This window comes from Schistocerca gregaria, chromosome 2 (genome assembly GCF_023897955.1).
Source record: "Schistocerca gregaria isolate iqSchGreg1 chromosome 2, iqSchGreg1.2, whole genome shotgun sequence".
NCBI classification, from domain to species: Eukaryota; Metazoa; Arthropoda; class Insecta; order Orthoptera; family Acrididae; genus Schistocerca; species Schistocerca gregaria.
In genome coordinates, this window is record NC_064921.1 from 502,000,365 (window position 1) to 502,020,605 (window position 20,241).

The 20,241-nt window shown below is 42.3% G+C and overlaps 1 protein-coding gene across 3 annotated transcripts in view; it reads right to left on the reverse strand.

The window, feature by feature from the left end:
* Positions 1-16,905: 16,905 nt before the first annotated feature.
* LOC126328451 (box A-binding factor-like) overlaps positions 16,906-20,241 on the reverse strand; it is a 219,331-nt gene continuing 215,995 nt past the window's right edge. For all 3 annotated transcript variants that reach the window (XM_049996036.1, XM_049996038.1, XM_049996037.1), the window contains exon 12: positions 16,906-18,349. In XM_049996036.1, coding sequence (XP_049851993.1) covers positions 18,202-18,349 — 148 coding nt within the window. In that variant the 3' untranslated portion in view covers positions 16,906-18,201. The remainder of the gene's footprint in view (positions 18,350-20,241) is intronic.

Consider the following 20,241-nt stretch of genomic DNA (forward strand, 5'->3'; position numbering starts at 1 on the left):
CAAATGTTGGTCCTCTAAATTTTCGCTATAGTGTTCCTTGAAAAGAACGTCACCCTTCTTTTAGTGATTCACATTTCAGTTTCCTTAGCATGTTCATAATACTTGCGTGTTGTTTGAACCTACCAGTAACAGTTCTAGCAGCCCCACTCTGAATTGCTTCAAAGTCTTCCTTTAATCCTACCCGGCGCGAATCCCAATCACTCAAGCAGTACTCTATAACAGGTAGCACTAGCGTCCTATATGCGGTTTCCCTCACAGATGAACTACTCTTTCCTAAAAAATCTTTCAAGAAACCGAAGTCGACCATTTGTCTTCCCTACCACAGTTATCATACGTTCGTTCCATTTCATATCGCTTTGCAACGTTACGCCCAGATATTTAAACGACTTCACTGTGTCAAGCAGGCCACTAGTAACACTGCCGTCCGCTGTAGCCGTGCGGTTCTAGGCGCTTCAGTCCGGAACCGCGCGACTGCTACGATCGCAGGTTCGAATCCTGCCTCGGGCATGGATGTGTGTGATGTCCTTAGGTTAGTTAGGTTTAAGCAGTTCTAAGTTCTAGGGGACTGATGACGTCACATTAACTTACATTTTCCACATTTCGGGTTACCTGCCATTCATCACATCAACTAGGAAGTTCTTCTAAGTCATCTTGTATCTACCTACAGTCACTAAACTTCGACACCTTACCGTAATCCACAGCAAAATAGGCACTCAGCCCGAGATTGTGCCCACCCTGTCCGCTAAATCATTTACGTAAACAGAGAACAACAGCGGTCCCATCACACTTCCCTGGGGCACACCTCACGATATACTTGCCTCTGATGAACATTCGCCATCGAGGTCGATGTACTGGGCTCTATAACTTAAGAAGTCTTCGAGCCATTCACATATCTGTTAACATATACCATATGCTCGTATCTTCTTTAACGGCCTGCTGTGGGGAACCGCGTCAAACGCTTTCCTTAAATCTAGAAATAAGGAATTTGCCTGTTGCCCCTCACAAAATTGCTCTGAGCACTATGGGACTTAACATCTATGGTATCTGTCCCCTAGAACTTAGAACTACTTAAACCTAACTAACCTAAGGACATCACACAACACCCAGTCATCACGAGGCAGAGAAAATCCCTGACCCCACCGGGAATCTAACCCGGGAACTGTTGCCCCTCATCTATAGTTCGCAGAATATCATGTGAGAAAAGGGCAAGCTGAGTTTCGCAGGAGCGGAGTTCCCTAAAACCATGCTGACTCGCGGACATAAGTTTCTTCAAGTAAAGTTATTATGTTCGAGCTGAGAATATGTTCAAGGATTCTACAGCAAACCGATGTTAGGAATATCGGTCTGTAATTTTGTGGGTCCGTTCTTTTGCCATTTTTATGCACGGAAATCACCTACGCTTTTTCCAGTCGCCTGAGACTGAAAGCTTGTAAGCTAAATAATGGACCAGTGCCATACAGCACTCTTTGAAAAACCGAATGGGGATTCCATCCGGACTTGCTGACTTATTTGTTTTCCTGCGCCAGAGATGCTTCTTACTATGCCGTCCATACGGGAGTCTGTTTGATGGTCACACTGCGATATGTTTGCATGATTCTAATGAGTGAACGATTTCTTGAACGTGAAATTTAAAACTTTGGCTTTCGTTTTTCTATCTTCAACTGCCACACCACACTGGTCAACAGTCACTGGACTTAGCGATTTACACAGGATCAGAATTTTCTCGGATTCTCTGCCAGATCTTTAGCTAAGATATTATGGTGGTAGTAGCTGTGTGCTTCGGACAGAGATCTTTTCACAGACGCACGAATCTCAACTTGTCGTCATCTGTGCATTTTCTTTTGAACCGAGAATGCAAACAGCCTCTACTTCCTAAGCATTTTCCAAATCTCTGTATGAAACCATGTTATGTCTTTTCCATCCTTAATCCACTTACTAGGCACATTATTCTTTAGCCCTCGTTTTACAGTCTGTTTAAACTTTGTCCATAGTTCCTCTACGTCCATCTTACTGAAACTAAGTGATGTCGATTCACCATTATGACGGCTTGAACTCCGCCGGGCACACTTTTAATAAGGGGTCTTAATGTCTGTGGAAGGATGGCAGCCTATTTTTCCTCGGGTGCCTAATTTGGAGAAGGTAACGATGTTGGGGGCAGGAGTCTGGTGCGAGTTCGACGTACTGTTTCACCCTAAAACCATTAGACTGTGTTCATGTCACTGGCCAGTGAGGTGATATGCTATGTTGCACATTAACCTGGTCTCTCATGGGACGTGTGGCCAGCAAACCAGAGATCTGTAAATTATTTGAATTGCACATCCTGTGCGTAAAACCTGGTGCCACATACCAGCAGGAACCTACTAATGACTTGCTGAATCCATTCCGGGCAGTATCGTGGCTTTCCAAAAGTAGACCATCATGTTATTAAGCAGGCGGCCGTAATGTATTGCTCTTCAGTGCAGCTGTAAGTTCACCGCTAATGGTAAGTGCAATATTTACCGACGGACTCAGATCAAGCTGGACCACACGATTACTGCAAGTAAGTCAAATGATTTCATCGGTGTTCGATAAGAAATTATTGACAGCCATAGACTTACTTCCGACATACTACGAAAGAATGTAAATAAAACCGATCCCAGTGAGTAACAACTGGCTCAAATGGCTCTGAGCACTATGGGACTTAACATCTGAGGCCATCAGTCCTCTAGAACGTAGAACCACTTAAACATAACTAACCTAAGGACATCACACACATCCATCCCCGAGGCAGGATTCGAACCTGCGACCGTAGCGGTCGCGCGGTTCCAGACTGAAGCGCCTAGAGCCGCTTGGCAACACCGGCGGGCACTGAGTAACAGAGACGTGAAAAAGGATTTAACCATTTCCTGGGAAGGAAAAAGCAGTGGAGGTCTGTGCAACTCTAAAATACCTAGGCCATTCGTTGATTTTAAGCAGTACACTCCGAACACCAAGCTGAAACACGCAGCAAAAAGAAAAAAAATTACAAGAACTGGTGACGGAAAGCGGTAGGTATGGTCCACATGTACAGACAAACAAATGATTACAGTTTTACAGAAGTTGGGTGAATTACTCAAGGTGAAAAGCTTGACAAACTGAGCAAGTCAATAACGCTGTGACCCACTTCTGACCCTTATGCAAGCAATTATTCGGCTTGGCATTGATTGATAGAGTTATTGGATGCCCTACTGAGGGAGAATGTGCCGAATCCTGTCCCGATGACGTAGAAAGTCATCAAAATACAGAGCTGCTTGGAGGGACCTGCCATAATGCTCCAAACGTTCTTAATTGGGGAGAGCTCCGGCGACCTTCCTAGCCAAGGCAGGGTTTGCGACAACGAATAAAAGCAGCAGAGAGTCTCGTCATGTGCAGAAAGCAATTATCTTGCTGGAAGCTAAGGATGGCTTGCCTTGAAGGACAACCAAATGGAGCGTAGAATATAGTCGACGTAGAGCTACGAAGTAAGCTTATCACGGGTGACAACCAAAGGGTCAGCTCGGGACTGTACGATTTAACGTTTCAAATGGACCAAATTTGGCACAATATCCCTTAAGAGGACATCCAGCAACACTGTCAATCAATACCATCCCGTGATACTTTTTTTTTTTTTTGTCCTCTTCTGGTGACAGTGGGACAGTGTTTTGCGACACTGTTAACCTGTTTACTACTTCATGAAGTTCCATGAACATTATGTCAGTGAAATAATACTAGAAGTCTCTTTCCAAGACAGAAAAATAAACGTAATTCCATCTAAAAAGAAGAAAGTTAGTGACATAATTCGGTAGCTATAAATGTTTGACATTACTTTCGTGTCAGAAAGTTCGCCATATTGTTCGCTGTAACTTAACGGAGGGCATACTTCCTTACACGAGTATTCAGGTGTGCAACGTCTGGATGCATCCCTGGTTACCTGACTTAGCTGCCTCGGGCTATATACGTCGGAGCGTTAAGATGAGATACGAAACAGTGAGGTAAGATATAAAAGGAAGGAGCGCCACGAGAGTAGGGGCCCATTGCCAAACTAGATGTTATAAGCTTGTTAATGCCTTTCTAAACAAAAATTAAGAGACAGAGCTAGTCTCCTCTCAATACGTTTGCCAGCAGATCCAAGACATCAAGCAATTTCCCAACAATCCTTCTACATCTATACCTACATACACATACAAAAAGCCGCCATATGGTGCGTGGCGGAGGATAATTTACACCGCTACTAGTCGTTTACTTTCCTGTTCCATTCGCAAATAGAGCGAGGTCAAAACGATTGTCTATATGGTGCCGTACCAGCCCTAATTTCCCTTGTCTAATGTTCGTGGTCGTTAACGCGAAATGCACGTTGGCGGCAGTGAAATTGTGCTGCAGCACAATTTTTTCAAGAGTGTTTGGCGAGGAACACGTCGTTTTCCCTCCTGGAATTCCCATTTCAGTTCACGAAGTATCTCCATAATGCTCACGTGGTGATCGAACCTACCGGTAACGAATGTAGCAGCACGCCTCTGAACTGCTTCGACATCTTAATTTAATCCGACGTGGAGGCGATCTCAAACAGTCGAACGCTGCTAAGGAATGGATAGCACTATTGCTCCATACGTGGTTTCCTTTACAGATGAACCACACTTTCCCAAAAGTCTCCCAATAAACGGAAGTCGACCATTCGCGTTCCCTACTATCGTCCTTACGTTCTCATTGTAGTTCATATTGCTTTGCAACGTTATCTCTAGATATTTAATCGCCACACTAGTACAACTGTTTTCGAACACTATGAGACTGTTTTTGCTACTCATCTGCATTAACCGACATTTTCCTACATCATACCAACTAGAAACTTAGTCGAAGTCATTTTTTGTCTTCCTACAGTCACCCAACGACGACACCTTGCCGTATACCACAGCACCGTCAACATACATTGGCAGAACAGTTTTTGCAAAAGAGTGAAGCTGATAATGCCAGAGGGGGTGAGGAATAAAGATTAAGTGGAACTAGGAGAGAGCCACTGATGATGAAAGAGTCTATGACAACGCGGAAGAGAGAGTAGTGACGGTGAGAAGAGGCAGCAGTAGTGGGAAAGGATGAATGTGAGAGTAGCAGAAAGAGAGAACTCGAGGGAGACAAAGGCACTGAGAGGAGACTACAGTAGTAGGACAGAACGAAGAGAACTGTTTCTCCTGACACAGGAGACAATGGCAGAGAGACACAAAGGGATAATGACAATGAGTTAGGGTGAATGAGTGAGTCAGAAATGGCAAGTGGGAGTGCATGGGTATGAGCGACTTACAGCGCTGAACTGTTGAGTTACAGTTAGAAAAACGTGTGCTAGTGTGAGGTGAATAGCATGTACAAAAAAGGGTGAATATGTTCGTGTGCAAAAATTTTGGGGAAATTTTTTAGACTCGCTGAGGAAGGTAGAATGAGGGAGCTGATAACCCACCTTTCAATCAGAGTCTGTTAAATAAACAGGAATATATTCGCATTTTTTGTGTTCCGATAGGAGAACTTTTCCGCTGGTAAATATCTTGGTTTATGCTCACGTTAATCTGAATGAACGGGTCCAGGTCATGCCACTAAAAACACCGCAAAACCTGCCTGACTAATTCCTTCCCAAACTAAAGATTAAACAACTCAATGTGTGAAACAGGCACTCGACGCATTGTAGAATTTAAAAAGACTCGTCGAGAAACACTGCAGAGGTACTGTCCTGTTTGTGCGTAGTTGGACTCCGAAAAATCTTGCAGGCTAATGTTCCGCTGTGAGCAATGGCCTTTTACGAGTCATACATCTCTAAATATTCATTTTTTGATCGGGAACTGATTGATATGAACATGCATTCAATGACGAGTGCCTGACGAGTTTGAAAATGATTGCCGCTGAAAGAGCTTCACGTTTTCGGGGCCTATCTATACGGAAGTTTTTATTGCGGTCACTGCTCTTAAGATGTCACATCGGTGTGAGCGGTACGATGTTTCTTGTAGATAGCTACCGTGTTTCTTGTAGACAGGTCAGTCCATGCTGATATCCCGACAAATCAGGTAATTTCATTCACGGTGTGGTCATTGGCACGTCTAAATATGACATCTCCTCTTTGCCATGCAGTTCCATCTTCACACTGGCCCATCTTACTGTGCTGATTCCATACAACAGGTTACCAATATTTTTTCTTTAGATTAATTAGTGAAAGTTAAAAATACTGTCATGTTTTTTGGTATTCCTTCTATTAAACCAAGAAAGACACTGAGATGACAAGAATTATGGGATAGATACAAGCACGTATAATGGAAATGAAATGAGCGTTTGGCGTCATTGGCCGGGAGTCCGCTTACGGAGCAGGTCCGGCCGCCTTGGTGCAGGTCTTACTGCATTCGACGCCACATTGGGCAACCTGCGGGCCTGATGGGGATGAAATGATGATGAAGACAACACAACACCCAGTCCTTGAGCGGAGAAAATCCCCAACCCAGCTGGGAATCGAACCTAGGCCCGTAGGACGGCAATCCGTCACGCTGGCCACTTTCTTTTAATCTCATTTTGTTCTATATTGTTCGTCGAATTTGTTCGTGACGGACGTCCGATGACACCCGTTCAGGTTGTTCGTTGATCCGTTCACTCGTTTTTTTTATTGTTTATTTATTTTTACTGCAGAGGGTAGCTAAACCCTCTGACCGAACACGTTGAGCTACCGTGCTGGCTTCACTCAGCTATCAGGGCGTACATGCTTATATACAGATGGCTGTAGTATTGCGTACAAAAGGTATAAAAGAGCAGTGCATTGGCGGAGCTGTCATTTATAGTCCGGTCATTCATGTGAAAAGGAGTCCGACGTGGTTATGGCCGCACGAGAGAGTTCGAACGCGGAATGGCAGTTGGAACAAGACACATGGGATGCTCCATTTCGGAAATCGTTAGGGAATTCAGTAATCCGAAGTCCACAGTGTGAAAAGCGTGCCGAGAATACCAAATCTGGGGCATTACTTCTCACCACGGACAATGCAGAGGCCGATGGCCTTCACTTAACCATAGACAGCAGCGGCCTTTGCGTACAGTTGTCATCGCTGACAGACAAGCAACACTACATGACTAACAGCATAAATCAATTTGGAACATACGATGATCGTATGCCGGCCGGAGGGGCCGTGCTGTTCTAGGCGCTACAGACTGGAACCGAGCGACCGCAACGGTCGCAGGTTCGAATCCTGCCTCGGGCATGGATGTGTGATGTCCTTAGGTTAGTTAGGTTTAATTAGCTCTAAATTCTAGGCGACTGATGACCTCAGAAGTTAAGTCGCATAGTACTCAGAACCATTTGAACCATTTTGATGATCGTATACGTTAGGAGAGTTAGGCGAAATTTGGCGTTAATGGCCTATGACGGCAGACGATCGAGGCGAGTGCCTTTGCTAATAGCACTACATCAAATGGTTGACATGGCTCTCAGCACTATGGGACTCAACATCTGATGTCATCAGTCCCCTAGAACTTAGAACTACTTAAACCTAACTATCCTAAGGGCATCACACACATCCATGCCCGAGGCAGGATTCGAACCTGCGACCGTAGCGGTCGCGTGGTTCCAGACTGAAGCGCCTAGAACCGCTCGGCCATCCCGGCCGGCAGTACTACATCGCCTGCAGCGCCTCTTCAAATGGTTCAAATGGCTCTGAGCACTATGGGACTTAACATCTGCGGTCATCAGTCCCCTAGAACTTAGAACTACTTAAACCTAACTAACCTAGGGACATCACACACATCCATGCCCGAGGCAGGATTCGAACCTGCGACCGTAGTAGTCGCGCGCAGCGCCTCTTCTGGACGTGGTTGGACCATAGATAACTAGACACCGTGACCTGGTCAGATGAGAGCCGATTTCTGTTGGTAAGAGATGATTGTAGCGTTTGTGTTCAGCGCAGACCGCATGAAGTCATGGACCCAAGGTGTGAACAAGGCGCTGTTCAAGCTGGTGACGGCTCCATAATGGTGTGGGTTGTGTTTACGTGGAATGGACTGCGTCCTCTGCTCCAACTGAACGGATCACTGATCGGGAATGATTCTATTCGGCTACCTGGAGACGGTTTGCAGCCATTCATGGACTTCATATTTTCAAACAACAATGTCATGTCATCGGTCCACAATTGTCTATGATTGGTTTAAAGAATACGCTGTACAATTCGAGCGAATGATTTGTCCACTCAGAGCGCCTGACGTGAATCCCATCAACATTTATGTGACATAATCGAGAGATCAGTTCTTGCACAAAATCCTGCACCGGAAATACTTTCGCGATTTTGTACCGCTATGGAGGCAGCATGACTCAATATTTCTGCAGGGGACTTCCAATTTGTTGAGTCCATGTGAAGTCCACCTGCTGCACTACGCCAGACAAGAGGAGTTGCAACAGGACATTAGGAGGTATCCCATGGCTTCCGTCACCTCAGAGTGCAGGACGTTACTTTGTCATCCGAACAGTACGGCATGATTTGGACACTCGAAGTAACAAGTATAGAATTTGTGCAAGTAAACTGAATTAAATTAAATTGAATAACCATAGACATTGAAGTTAAAATATTCTGGGTTATTAGGCTACGTCATGTTTCTTCTAAAATGACCGACGTTTCGACCCCTCTGCTGGGATCTTCCTGAGTATCTTGTGATGTCCACTACTGCTAGTTCTAGCAGTAGTGGACACCAGAAGATCCTGAGGAAGATCCCAGCAGAGGGGTCTGAAGGTAGGTCATTTTCGAAGAAACATGACGCGGCCTAATGACCCAGACGATTTCAACTTCAGTGACAACGGCCGCGAAAGCCTGCAGACTTACATAAAACCATAGACATATTCTTTGGTATTTAACGTTCATCTGACCCAATCTCTTTCATAACATGCTAAAGTTCTACCAATACCTTCAAACAATATTTCTGTCAACGAGAAATTAAACAATACACGAGGTTAAAATGTAATTGTTTTGAAGTGACATGGCAGTTTCGTGTTGCTTTCAGGCCTTTTTCTCATGCTCTATAAAATTATAGAATTTGACATTAAATCTTTTTTTAAATTTCTGTCCTTTTATGGAACAAGTTTTCCATTATTGACACGTAGGATGCACACGCAAATGCGAGAAAGAAAAATCACAGATTCGTCACCGCGGTTTATACGGGATAAACACTTGTCAACTACGCAAACGAAAAATCACTTGTGTATTCCATACCACATGATAGCTGCGTCATCTTAATGGGGTGGAGTTTGGAAACGAAATTCGACGTCAAACCTAAGAACCTAACGAAAGACATGTTACGTCAGTAAACTCTATAGCATCACGTTCTCCAGATAAAATATGCGGTTCCTTGAATGAGCATGAAAAGTTTTGGATAAGTTGTTATACTTTCTGCAGCGGACATTCCATGTACTTAGTTAAGTATAGGACGACAGTAGTTGAACTATATGAAAAAAACTTAAGTTAATCCCAAACTAGGGGCACACACTTTATTCTACATGTAAATGTCATTAGAGATATTCGGATTTAGGTTATGACATGTTCGATATTCCTGCCATCATTGACGATGATGTGGCGCAGACGAATAGCGAAATTCTTCGTGACCCGCTGAATTGTCGCTGTTCTCAGCTCAGCAATGGTTTGGGATTATTGCTGTACACCTTGTCTGTAATATAGCATCACAAAACGGAGTCACATGTGTTGAGAATACGGCGGCCAATCAAGGTCCATGCCAATGGCCTCTGGTGACACCAGAACCAGAATGCGGTCCTCAAAGTGCTCCTGTAGGGCTTCAAACACTCTCCTGCTTCGATGGCGTCGAGTTCCGTCTTGCATGAGCCATATATTGTCAAAATCAGGATCACTTTGGATAATGGGGATGAAACCATCTTCCAAAATCTTCGCGTACCTTCCAGTATCGCACCGATTATCCCGTGCGTGGACGGCACACAGTCACCCATTGAGAGTGAAAAGACTTCTCGATTGCGAAATGCCGATCCTCAGTCCCCCAAATGTGCCAATTTTGCTTACTGAACAAAACCCATCAAATGAAATTGGGCTTCGTCCCTAAACCAAGCCATATTCACATAAAGTCCTGTTCGTCAGTTCTGTGGACAACGGTGTTGATGTAACACAACCGCTGTTCCATGGCCGTGGGGCTTAATGGCTGATGGGTTTGAATTTTGTATGGGAACAGATGCTGGTCTTCAATAAAAATTTGTCTCAGTGTCCCTCAGTTGATTCCGACCAGTTGTGCAGCTCGTCTGGTGGATTTCCTGGGGCTGATTTGAAACACAGAGCGTGTCTTCTCGGTATTTTCAGGCGTTTTCGCCCTTTTTGGACGACCGACATTGCCAACACTGCCATCACGATTTCTACCCCTTCTCTCAAACTTACGAATCAAATTCTTGACTGTTAGCACACTTGGATCGGCTGTCTTATGCTTGAACTCGGTCGTAAACTTGTTTTGAAACGCATTTAGGCTGCCATTGCTCGCCTAACAGGCCCTCACAGGCGCTATACCCCTAGGCACGCTCTACGGTGAATTTTCGCGTGCAAATAGCCGACAATAACAAGGCACGTGCGCTTGAGAATACTAATTCCCGTCATGTCCCGAGGCAAACCGTTCAGTGTGAACGTCCCAACGCAAACCATTCATAAGTTATGACGATTAAGGTTCGAAATATTTTATTTCCTTTTTAAATTACATTAAACTGGATCTGCTTTTAAGAAATTGTAATACCTTGTGCATATCGGATAAGAAGCCAAAGAGAGAAAAGTCATCCGCAGTCGTATTTTGTCACAGACATGTTGCACTAACCTTCATTGAAGAAAGAAGAGCTACTAATTTCGTAAGATATGTCTCGGATACAATTACACAGATATAACGAAGAGTTAACAAATCGAATACGGAATTGTAAGTATGAAAGAAGGATGTATGAAAATAACGAAAGTCCTTGACAAGAAAACCAGTGGATTTGAAACTTAGTTTTTGTCTTCTTGGAATCGAACAGACGTATGCCCAACAAACATCAATAGTGATAATTACGGAAGGAAAAGCGAGAATAGGCCCCCTCTCCCTCAAAAAAAGGTTCATACTCCACAAAATCTCTTCCGATTTCAAAAGCAGAGGAAATTCAAGTCTTAACTTCCCTGCCACGTCAATACCAAAGCTCATATAGGACAACGATATGGAAATATTCGACAGAGGCTTTGTTTTAGAAATAATCCTGACATTTGCTTCATACCTATTGGTATGGATATTAGAATTCTGCTTGTTCTGAGTATGATCACAATGTTTTTAGAGCATCACATCGCGCTCTGTCGTTCTTGTTTGGATTACCGACTTCCTCGTCGCCATCATGACAATTTTTGGACGATATGCAGATAAGAATTGCAGATTAGTGAGCTCAGTGATAACTCTATAGTTCACAGGGGAAATTTGTTTCTCATCCGCGCTACTCAAACTGACAAAGCCTTGGAGAATGACACAGATGAAGGTTGATGGAGATTCGATTGACACACACTTCCTGCAAACCATCATCACAGAGAATACAACTGGTGACACCCTTTAGATTCTGAGTGTCTCAGGCAATCCATAACGGCCGTACTACATTGTTAAGACTTAAGACATTAATGCTTTGATCACTTAGAAAATAAAGTTTCACCGATAGATTCCATCATGTCTGCTGTATAAAGAATGACAAAAGTGTACTGTGGCCAATGGAGATTACTATGAAGGTGAGTAAAGATATTATGTTCTTTAGGATTAATTTTGTGTCTTAACACAATTCGTCGTCTTATTGTCCAACTAATTATTCTCCTTCTTCTTCATTTTATTACCATCATCATCAATTCTGTTTGTTTGTCCTCTAGATTAGCTCATTTCTTATTCTCCTGTTTTGATTCTCATTTTTTTACCACCTCTGTTTTATAATTATCGTCTATTACCAAATCTCAATAGTCTTTTAATGAAACATAACTAGGTAGCGTGGTCTAGGGCTGCCGGCACGGTAGCTCAGCGTGTTCGGTCAGAGGGTTAACTGCCCTCTGTAATAAAAAAACTGAGCGAATCGATCAACAATGAACCTAAACGGATGTCTTACGACGTCCGCCCTGAACAGATGCAACGAACAAAAGCGAACAAAACGAGATTTAAAAAAAGGGGGGGGGGGGGTAGCGTCTCTGATTCATAATCAAAAGGTCTTCGGTCCCGGGTTCGATCCCCGCCACTGCCTAAATTTTGATAAATAATCAGCATTGGCGGCCGAAGACTTCCGGCATAAGAAGTTAGCCACATTCTGCCAACGGTCTTGTCAAAGAGGGCGGAGGAGCGGATAGAGGTTCAGGGCACTCTCTTGTCCTAGGGGAGGGAAATTGCCCCTAAAGGAGGAAGAATCAGCAATGATCAACGACATGAGGATGCAGAAGGCAATGGAAACCACTGCATTAAAGACACGTAACGTGTATCCACAGGACATGTGGCCTGTAGTTGAAGAAGTGTCATGATGATCTATCCATTGGCAAAAGATTCCAGAATAGTCCCCCATTCGGATCACCGGGAGGGGACTGCCAAGGGGGAGGTTACCATGAGAAAAAGATTGAATAATCAACGAAAGGATAACGTTCTACGAGTTGCAGCGTAGAATGTCAGAAGCTTGAACGTGGTAGGGAAACTAGAAAATCTGAAAAGGGAAGTGCAAAGACTCAATCTAGATATAGTAGGGGTCAGTGAAGTGAAGTGGAAGGAAGACAAGGATTTCTGGTCAGATGAGTATCGGGTAATATCAACAGCAACAGAAAATGGTATAACTGGTGTAAGATTCGTTATGAATAGGTAGGTAGGGCAGAGGGTCTGTTACTGTGAACAGTTCAGTGACCGGGTTGTTCTAATCAGAATCGACAGCAGACCAACACCGACAACGATAGTTCAAGTATACATGCCGACGTCGCAAGCTGAAGATGAACAGATAGAGAAAGTGTATGAGGATATTGAAAGGGTAATGCAGTATGTAAAGGGGAACGAAAATATAATAGTCATGGGTGACTGGAATGCAGTTGTAGGGGAAGGAGTAGAAGAAAAGGTTACAGGAGAATATGGGCTTGGGACAAGGAATGAAAGAGGAGAAAGACTGGTAATAGCGAATACCCTGTTCAAGAATCACAAGAGGATAAGGTATACTTGGAAAATGCCGGGAGATGCGGGAAGATTTCAATTAGATTACATCATGGTCAGACAGAGATTCCGAAATCAGATACTGGATTGTAAGGCGTACCCAGGAGCAGATATAGACTCATATCACAATATAGTAGTGATGAAGAGTAGGCTGAAGTTCAAGACATTAGTCAGGAAGAATCAATACGCAAAGAAGTGGGATACGGAAGTTCTAAGGAATGACGAGATACGTTTGAAGTTCTCTAACGCTATAAATACAGCAATAAGGAATATCGCAGTAGGCAATACAGTTGTAGAGGAATGGACATCTCTAAAAAGGGCCATCACAGAAGATGGGAAGGAAAACATATTTACAAACAAGGTAGCTGTGAAGAAACCATGGGCAACAGAAGAAATACTTCAGTTGATTGATGAAAGGAGGAAGTACAAACATGTTTCGGGAAAATCAGGAATACAGAAATACAAGTCGCTGAGGAATGAAATAAATAGGAAGTGCAGGGAAGCTAAGACAAAATGGCTGCAGGAAAAATGTGAAGACATCGAAAAAGATATGATTGTCGGAAGGACAGACTCAGCATACAGGAAAGTCAAAACAACCTTTGGTGACATTAAAAGCAACGGTGGTAACATTAAGAGTGCAACGGGAATTCCACTGTTAAATGCAGAGGAGAGAGCAGATAGGTGGAAAGAATACATTGAAAGCCTCTATGAGTGTGAAGATTTGTCTGATGTGATAGAAGAAGAAACAGGAGTCGATTTAGAAGAGATAGGGGATCCAGTATTAGAATCGGAATTTAAACGCGCTTTGGAGGACTTACGGTCAAATAAGGCAGAAGGGATAGATAACATTCCATCAGAATTTCTAAAATCATTAGGGGAAGTGGCAACAAAACGACTATTCACGTTGGTGTGTAGTATATATGAGTCTGGCGACATACCATCTGACTTTTGGAAAAGCATCATCCACACAATTCCGAAGACGGCAAGAGCTGACAAGTGCGAGAACTATCGCACAATCAGCTTAACAGCTCATGCATCGAAGCTGCTTACAAGAGTAATATACAGGAGAATGGAAAAGAAAATTGAGAATGCGCTAGGTGACGATCAGTTTGGCTTTAGGAAAAGTAAAGGCACAAGACAGGCAATTCTGACGTTACGGCTAATAATGGAAGCAAGGCTGAAGAAAAATCAAGACACGTTCATAGGATTTGTCGACATGGAAAAAGCGTTCGACAATATAAAATGGTGCAAGCTGTTCGAGATACTGAAAAAGTAGGGGTAAGCTATAGGGAGAGACGGGTCATATACAATATGTACAACAACCGAGAGGGAATAATAAGACTGGACGATCAAGAACGAAGTGCTCGTATTAAGAAGGGTGTAAGACAAGGCTGTAGCCTTTCGCCCCTACTCTTCAATCTGTACATCGAGGAAGCAATGATGGAAATAAAAGAAAGGTTCAGGAGTGGAATTAAAATACAGGGTGAAAGGATATCAATGATACGATTCGCTGATGACATTGCTATCCTGAGTGAAGGTGAAGAAGAATTAAATGATCTACTGAACGGAATGTACAGTCTAATGAGTACACGGTATGGTTTGAGAGTAAATCGGAGAAAGACGAAGGTAATGACAAGTCGAAATGAGAACAGCGAGAAACTTAACATCAGGATTGATGGTCACAAAGTCAATGAAGTTAAGGAATTCTGCTACCTAGGCAGTAAAATAACCAATGACGGACGGAGCAAGGAAGACATCAAAAGCAGACTCGCTATGGCAAAAAAGGCATTTCTGGCCAAGAGAAGCCTACTAATATCAAATGCCGGCCTTAATTTGAGGAAGAAATTTCTGAGGATGTACGTACGTCTGGAGTACAGCATTTGGTGGTAGTAAAACATGGACTGTGGGAAAACCGGAACAGAAGAGAATCTAAGCATTTGAGATGTGGTGCTATATACGAATGTTGAAAATTAGGTGAACTGATAAGATAAGAAATGAGGAGGTTCTACGCAGAATGGGAGAGGAAAGGAATATGTGGAAAACACTGATAAAGAGAAGGGGCAGGATGATAGGACATCTGCTAAGACATGAGGGAATGACTTCCATGGTACTAGAGGGAACTGTAGAGGAAAACAGAGATTGGAATATCTCAAGCAAATAATTGAGGACGTAGGTTGCAAGTGCTACTCTGAGATGAAGAGATTAGCAGAGGAAGGGAATTCGTGGCGGGCCGCATCAAAATCAGTCAGTAGACCGATGATAAAAAAAAAATTAAATTGCCCTTCCCTTCTTCCCCTCTGCCATATAAGAAAGAGTTTTATCTTATGCAAAAGAGAGCCTACGTAAATAAGGTAAACTTTTAAGTTTACAGCAACCGTTTACCGTAGGGCTTGTATACTCCATCCACAATTCCACTTCAGATGAATTGTGAAAACGTCCTTTATTTCGCATCTCATTGCAGTTGTTTAAGACTACCATAGGCTACCCTAGACTGTTATAAGTGCGGACTATGGTAGTTTTTCTGGTAGCTTTGGTCAGTTAAGGTTGTACCCACGTTATCTGTACGTTAGGTGTATTGCATACCTATCGGGCGTTACCTTACAACGATCGCTTTCTTTATGTATTGGATCAGGGTCTTACTACATTCCCGAAAACTGTCTAGAAATTGAGTGAGAAAATACAAAGGGTGGAATAATCTACGTTACGTTTTTGTTCTACATAGTTATCCTTCTGTCTGATACTTAAAGATAAACAGCATTCATAGTAAAATTAAACCTGTCAATGTTAAATTCAGGTTTAGTAGAAAACTGTTGATTTGTAATTTAAAACAGAAGGTCGTTGTACAAAAAAGAAAACAGTGTAGATTTATCATATAGCGCTAAAAAATTCAATTTCCTCAACCATAAGGTAAAATTAAAAAAATAATAAAACAAAAATCTGTCAGACATCGCTTCAGTACTTCATCCGACTTATATAAAATGTGTTTCTGTTATCCATAAAAAAAAGTTTGGATTTATCAAGAACAGCAGAAAATTCTTACCTTTGATCACGACGAAGAACGTTCTACGGAGAACAAAATAACAACAGAAACTATATATCTTTCTTGTTTGTGCATGAAAACTGTACTTGCATCAAAAGTACTTTCTTTGGTTACATAAAGGTGCGAAAGTTACGCGATCAACTAATTTTCCTTACTTATAAAATGCAATTTATATTATGTAATGAGAATGACCTAACACTGAATGATGTGCAGCTCTAATTATGTGCAAAGCAAACGAACAAAAACACAAAGAGACGTCGTCGGCTCCCAGAATCTCTCTTACACATTCATTTACGTTTCTTTGCCTGCCATTGATAAAAATACTACCGGTAATCCTACAATTTACTACGTCATTTATGTAGTGAATCAAAACTACCAAACCGTAGTTTTGGCAGACTGCAACTCTACATCTCACTAATCTGCCTGACTTCCGTTGAGTACAATCTTTTCGCTCTTTCAGCTAGTTTAGGAAGTCAAATATGCGTAAGGTTTCACCTGAAATCCGACCGATGTCGTTTGCTTCACTTGCAACTCTTTTGGCGCGGTGGTAAGTTAGGACGCCTTACTGGTACAGCGAAGTGCCCTTCCATCAGCGAGCGCTAGGTGAAAACCATACAACACTGATACCCTAGATAACTCTCGGACTACACATCAGTTTCATTAATTGTGGTGTAAATAGACTCACTGTGAATAAATCGGTTTAGAAACAACTTTATTTCAATAAATAAGTACACACAATATTTTGTTGATTGCAGTTATAAATGTACAGAAAAACAGGTGCTTATTATGCAAGACCCAAACACATTGTATTCGTTAATGCATAATTCTGCAGGAATCATGTATGTTCCTTTTTATAATGCCTTTGGAAATTCTAGACATATCCCTTTTACTGTAGGAAATCATAGATTCGTATAAAAATACGGAATTGTACTACACATTACGAGAAATCATAGACTGTTGGATTTCTATTAAGTGATAAACATTTCGCCAAGCTTGCATGTAGGGCGTCCTCCAAGGTACTCAGCTGAAGGTATTACTCTCCTTAGTTTGATATTTGTGAAAAAAAGCATTTTCGTCCTTGACGTTCATTGGAAAGGAACAATATTTGTTTGCTGCAAGTCTACACTTCTTTGAACTATTATGATGCCAAGGAAATACAAAACCTACGAAACTGTTGACTGCTTATACTATTTACACTAGACCTGTTTACGTTTTCGCTACCTTATTAAGGTAGTGAACTTAGTTTTTAACCACTAACGAAGATGTGTGCACATTCTACATCGCAGAAAAATTTAATTAAGTGTAAATAGTTTGTTACAGCTGCAGATAGACTTCTTTGGTAAAATAGTTCAATTTCAGGGTCCTTTGTCTTTGGTGACTGCTACGATACAAGTCTCATATAGATTTACCACGAAGCATAGTCTGTACTGCCATGATCCTATGCCTCCATTATAAACCATTTTTTAATGATATGACAACAAAAATACATGAATAAAAGCTTGTAAAACTGGTAACATAGATAACTAATAAGCATCCTTTTGTAACCGCGATTCCTTTGGTACAGGTTGCACTTTCATTACTAAGTATCTTCTGTGTTGACGTGTCTCTCATGATCATGAACACATGTTTACAGTACAATAAATCTCCGTATTCTCCCATACGTGAACGAATGATTAAAATCACTCTCGGAGAAACTGTCAAAGGAAGACTCCAAAGATATAAACTCTATATTATAAATCATGACCCGAACATTTTCGAGGGTAAATGACTGAATTGTCAGCAATGTCCTCTGAATAAAGGTTCAAGCTCTGAGCTCTACAAACAAACGACACTGCCTCCAGAAATCTTCGTCTTCCGGGCCACAGTGGATGTCGTGGCACGCATCTTTGGTAAATCACAACTTTTTCCCACAGTTCGTCGCAAACGCAATTGAGAAGTTCGTATGAAACTCGAGCACGACATCAGCGCGTATTGCGGTGAGTAAGTGAACTTTAGCAGGGACTATTCTGGCTGCTGTCTCCGTGATTCCGCCCGCCTCCGGCAGATGGCTCACTGCTCGCCGCGAGAGCGGTGGAGGTTATGACGCTGGTTAGGGTGTCGGCAGAGGCTCTCGCTGCAATAGGCTCGAGTGGGGGAACGCTGAAACAAAGAGGAGAGTGTCTTCAGTATTACAATAAGTTTAAAACAAACCAAGTAGCACCAAGTTGTCACATAAATTATGATACAAATAACTGAATCAATCTTTCTTAGCTATAAATGTACAGAAATGTCTCACGACTAAATTCACTCCAATGCCTGGTAATCGTCGCGTATAAACGTGACAGGTTTATTATGACTTCCTTCTCGCCATATCCTCATTATTATGAGCTCAACATCCTTCTGTTACTTGGTCTAACAATATAGTGAAGAAAAGTTGCTCGACAGAAACAATGAGAATCGAAATTATGCGAAAGCAGTAAAGTGCCACCTAAGAAAGAAAAGTGATTAGCCACACTTTCGTACAAAACTCTGAAATTTGAACGAGACATTCTCGCTGCCACCTAACGATTATCCAAGGCCAGAAAATAGCTACGATGAAATAAAACATTCATTCAAAAAGTGTGGGTGGTTGCAGTTTATTATCGGTGGTATTTACGAATACAACCGCGGTATTCTCGAATCATCATGAGTGAAATAATAAAGATGTTTTTTCAATAAGAATTCCATTGTACTCTGCCTTTCATTCTGTCCTGTGATCATTTTCCATTTTCACAAAAACGGAAGAGAGTATATTCTTGATCGTTGGGTACAAGTTTATCCCTACGTTAGGGAATTCATTCCAAAATAACGCTGCCCTCTATATTATATAAACGGAACCCAGCCACGTGGAGCAGCGATTCAGATGCTGCATTGGTATTCGGAAAGAGTGGAATTCAAGTGCTATTCAGATTTACGTTTCCCTCAATCAATCCGAGAGAATGACGGGAGTACTACATTGAAAAAGCCGGACAACTTCAGTTCTCGTCCTCTCGAACTAATCAGATTATGTATCAGTAATGATCACATTGTCCACGGAGTATGGCACACAGCCCTTCCTTCCTTGAAACGTAACTACATTTCTACGTCAATACTCAGCAAGCCACATGGCGGTGTGGCTACCATGGGTGTTCGTTGATCATATCTTTAAGGCTTTGGCGCCGATTAAACGCTGCGGTAACGAAACGCGCCCCTTTCTGTTGGATCTTCTCTACCTGTTCTATAAATCCTACATGTTAAAGGCCCAGACTGATAAATAATACTCATGAATTGGTAGAACAAGCGCCTTGTAAGCTACTTCTTTAGATGTTGAATTATATTTCTGTAAGATTCTTCCTGTGAATCTCTGTCTCACATCTAATTTTCGTACTGTATGTGTTATGTGATCATTTCACTTAGGGACACTCAGAATATATAGACTACTCTTAGATATTTTACCGTGGATACTGTTTCTAGCAATTTGTCACTAATAGTGTAGCTGTACAGCAGTGGATTTCTTTTCCTATGTGTGCGCAACACGATGCATTTATATGCGTTCAGGGTCAGTTGCCAGTCCGTATGCCATTTCATCATACCTCTGTAGACCTCTCTGCAGATCGATACCGTCTCCTGGCGTTGCTATCTTTTTAGAGATAACTTCATCATCCGCGAACAGCCTTAAATAGCAAGCGACGAATTCTACTCGATCATTTATACACGTTGTAAGCATTGTCGCTCCTATCACACTTCCTTGGGGTATCCCCGAAATTATCTTTACTTCTGTCGATTCTGTTCCGTTAAGAGCGACGTGTTGAGTCCTATCTGCAAGGAAGTGTTGAATCTAGCCAAAAATATAGTCCGATATTCAGTAATCTAATATTTTTGCACTAAATTTCTGTGCCGGATGGTGTGAAATGCCTTCCTGAAGACAAGGAAAACGGCGTCAACACGATTGACGATTTCTACAGCCCTATGTGTCTCATGGGGGAACATCGCAAACTGAGTTTCGCAAGATCTCTGTTTGCAGAATCCATGTT